The 2,501-nt window shown below is 56.1% G+C and overlaps 1 protein-coding gene across 1 annotated transcript in view; it reads left to right on the top strand.

Annotated features, from left to right (window-relative positions):
• The first annotated feature begins 1,344 nt into the window (after window positions 1-1,344).
• Window positions 1,345-2,501, top strand: part of P884DRAFT_91524 (6-phosphofructo-2-kinase-domain-containing protein) — a 2,187-nt gene continuing 1,030 nt past the window's right edge. Inside the window, exons 1-3 of the mRNA XM_069446172.1 lie at window positions 1,345-1,591; window positions 1,639-2,255; window positions 2,322-2,435. Coding sequence (XP_069293659.1) covers window positions 1,486-1,591; window positions 1,639-2,255; window positions 2,322-2,435 — 837 coding nt within the window. The 5' untranslated portion in view covers window positions 1,345-1,485. The remainder of the gene's footprint in view (window positions 1,592-1,638; window positions 2,256-2,321; window positions 2,436-2,501) is intronic.

Genomic DNA, 2,501 nt, shown 5'->3' with positions numbered 1-2,501 from the left:
GCAATGGTTGTATCTTCAAATATAGGGAGTTGACTAGTAAAATTGGACATAGGTTTGGACGTGTACTTGTCCGGCTATATTGGCTTGTCCGGGGGTTTTGGCCCTACCTGTCGGGAGACAGGTGGTAGTCCTGAACTAATTAGTCAGCAACTAACCACCGGGTAATTAGACCGACACGGGGAAGGAGCCTGGCTTCCGCTGAGGAATTGTTCCAGTGGTAAGTGGGTAGCACGTAGCAGTCCAACCATCAGGAGGTAGCCAGGATAAGTACGGACTACATCCGTATAATGTAAGACACTACCTAATCATAACTACCGCAGGGAGCTTAGCTAGCTGACTATCGGGCTCGGGAAGCGGCCGAAGCCGCCCGAGGCACGAGACACAAGTTGTGATTAGCATTCTGCGGCTTCAATTTGCTCCCCACTTAGGTGTTCGCATGGACAAAAAGAGGATGATAACAACACGGTGTACGAAGGAAAATATCGAGCACGAGTTCTCGTCTCCTGTGTAGATGGTCATGTGAGCGGTGGCACTTTGGTTGCCCAGGAGCTGCGGATTGCTTGGCATCTGCCGAGCATGGGGCTCGGGTGGGTTAATGGGACCTGCTCGCTTCCCGGTTTCAGCCGGCCGAGTATCTAAAAGGCACTCTGACTGGATTGGAAGTTGTGCATATCTGGAAATATGACGAGCAGTTATTGATTCGGCAGAGGGCTCGCAATCAGACAGAGCCGGAGGCGATTTGTGGTTGGCATTGATTCAGTTTCTCAAAGTGCGAGATGGCGGTCAGACGGGTCCACTGGCCAAAGGCTGTCAGCTTTCGTTCCTGCAGGGAGAAAGCGAAAACCCATCGCGTCACGGGCGCTCGAACCCAGTCGAACCCAGCCTGAGCGCCCCCACTTTTAGTCTGCCTCTTCGGGTTCGTCCGGGGAAGAACGGCTGGAACCAAACCCGCTGTTGGCCAGGCTCTGGCTGAACTTGGCGGCGCCATGATGCCCAGGAACCAGGATCTCCGCCCGCTGGCCCGCCTCACTTGCCGTCCCTGGGAATCCCGATGCAACAAGACAAGTGATGTAGGTCGATGCTACTGAGGTGCAGAAAGCAAAATTCCGGTTGCTCTTCTTCCTTTCGACCTAAAATTTCCACACCGACTACGTCGCCGTCGTCCCTCCGAGATTTTGCAGCCGTTGGAGCCCATTGTTTCATTCCGGCCGTGCGTCGCTACTTCGACGCGCGGCGACAGCGCCAAAGGTGTGACGTCGGAAGTGGGAGAGCTCCCCTCTCAATAGCCCACCATCGTCAACCGCCTTCTCGGCCCGCACCCGGTGGCCCACGAAGCGTTCACGCCATCAACATCTACGCACACTCCCCGCTGACAACTCCGGCTCTGCGCTGTTCCTCGGCCCCAATCAGGCTGCTACATGTCTCGATCACCTATCCTGCCCTCCTCCGCCTCCAGAACGTTGCTACAACGGCTGTCGCTCAAAGATGGCTCCAAAGATTAACGGCACCGGCGTCATGCCCGAGGACACGCGCATCTGCGTTGTCATGGTCGGCCTTCCGGCTCGGGGCAAGAGTTACATAGCCCAACGAGGTGAATCGCCCCCGGGGACAGCCGATGCCTCCCCTCACTCTTCCCAGAACTAACCCGGCCATGCCTGCTTGCAGCGCAACGCTATCTCAAGTGGCTGTCAATCCCGGCAAAGACCTTCAACGTGGGCAACTACCGCCGGAAAGATGCGCCCCATCCATCAGCCGACTTCTTCGACACCAACAACGCCGAAGGCGAGAGACAGCGCCGCGCAGCTGCCAACGCCGCCGTGACAGACATGATCCAGTGGTTCAAAACCGGCGGTGTTGTCGGAATCCTCGACGCTACAAACAGCACCAAAGAACGGCGGAAATGGGTACTCGAGCGACTCTCTAAAGAGGGGATCGAGGTCCTCTTTGTCGAGTCCAAGTGCGACGACGAGGAACTGATCATGGCCAACATCCGCGATGTCAAGACCACCTCCCCGGATTACCAGGGCCAGGACCCTGAGCAGGCTGCCCTTGACTTCCGCGAACGCATCCGCCATTACGAGAAGGTCTACAAGTCGATCAACGACGACAATGATGAAGACCACTTGACGTACCTCAAGATAATGAATGTGGGCAAGAAGGTCTTCATCAACCGCATTCAGGACTACCTACAGAGCCGCGTCGTCTACTTCCTCATGAACCTGCATATCCGGCCCCGCTCGGTTTGGCTGTCTCGCGTAAGCACCCTTTTTGCCCCCACCATATCCATGTATCCGTTGAGTGCTAATTTGGCTTGTTGGTAGCATGGCGAGTCTGAATACAATTTGGAAGGGCGGATTGGCGGTGATTCATTGCTCTCTCACCGCGGCGAAGAGTACGCCCGGAAATTGCCCGAATTGGTTCGCCAGTCTGTTGGTGTAAGTGCCCGCCCAGAGGATATGGTTACATGCGCCAAGCCCGCAATTGGAACAACACCCCCCCCC

The sequence above is a fragment of the Thermothelomyces heterothallicus genome (genome assembly GCF_042370625.1).
Source record: "Thermothelomyces heterothallicus CBS 202.75 unplaced genomic scaffold P884_scaffold_38, whole genome shotgun sequence".
Classification (NCBI taxonomy): domain Eukaryota; kingdom Fungi; phylum Ascomycota; class Sordariomycetes; order Sordariales; family Chaetomiaceae; genus Thermothelomyces; species Thermothelomyces heterothallicus.
This window is presented reverse-complemented; position numbering and strand designations above follow the sequence as displayed.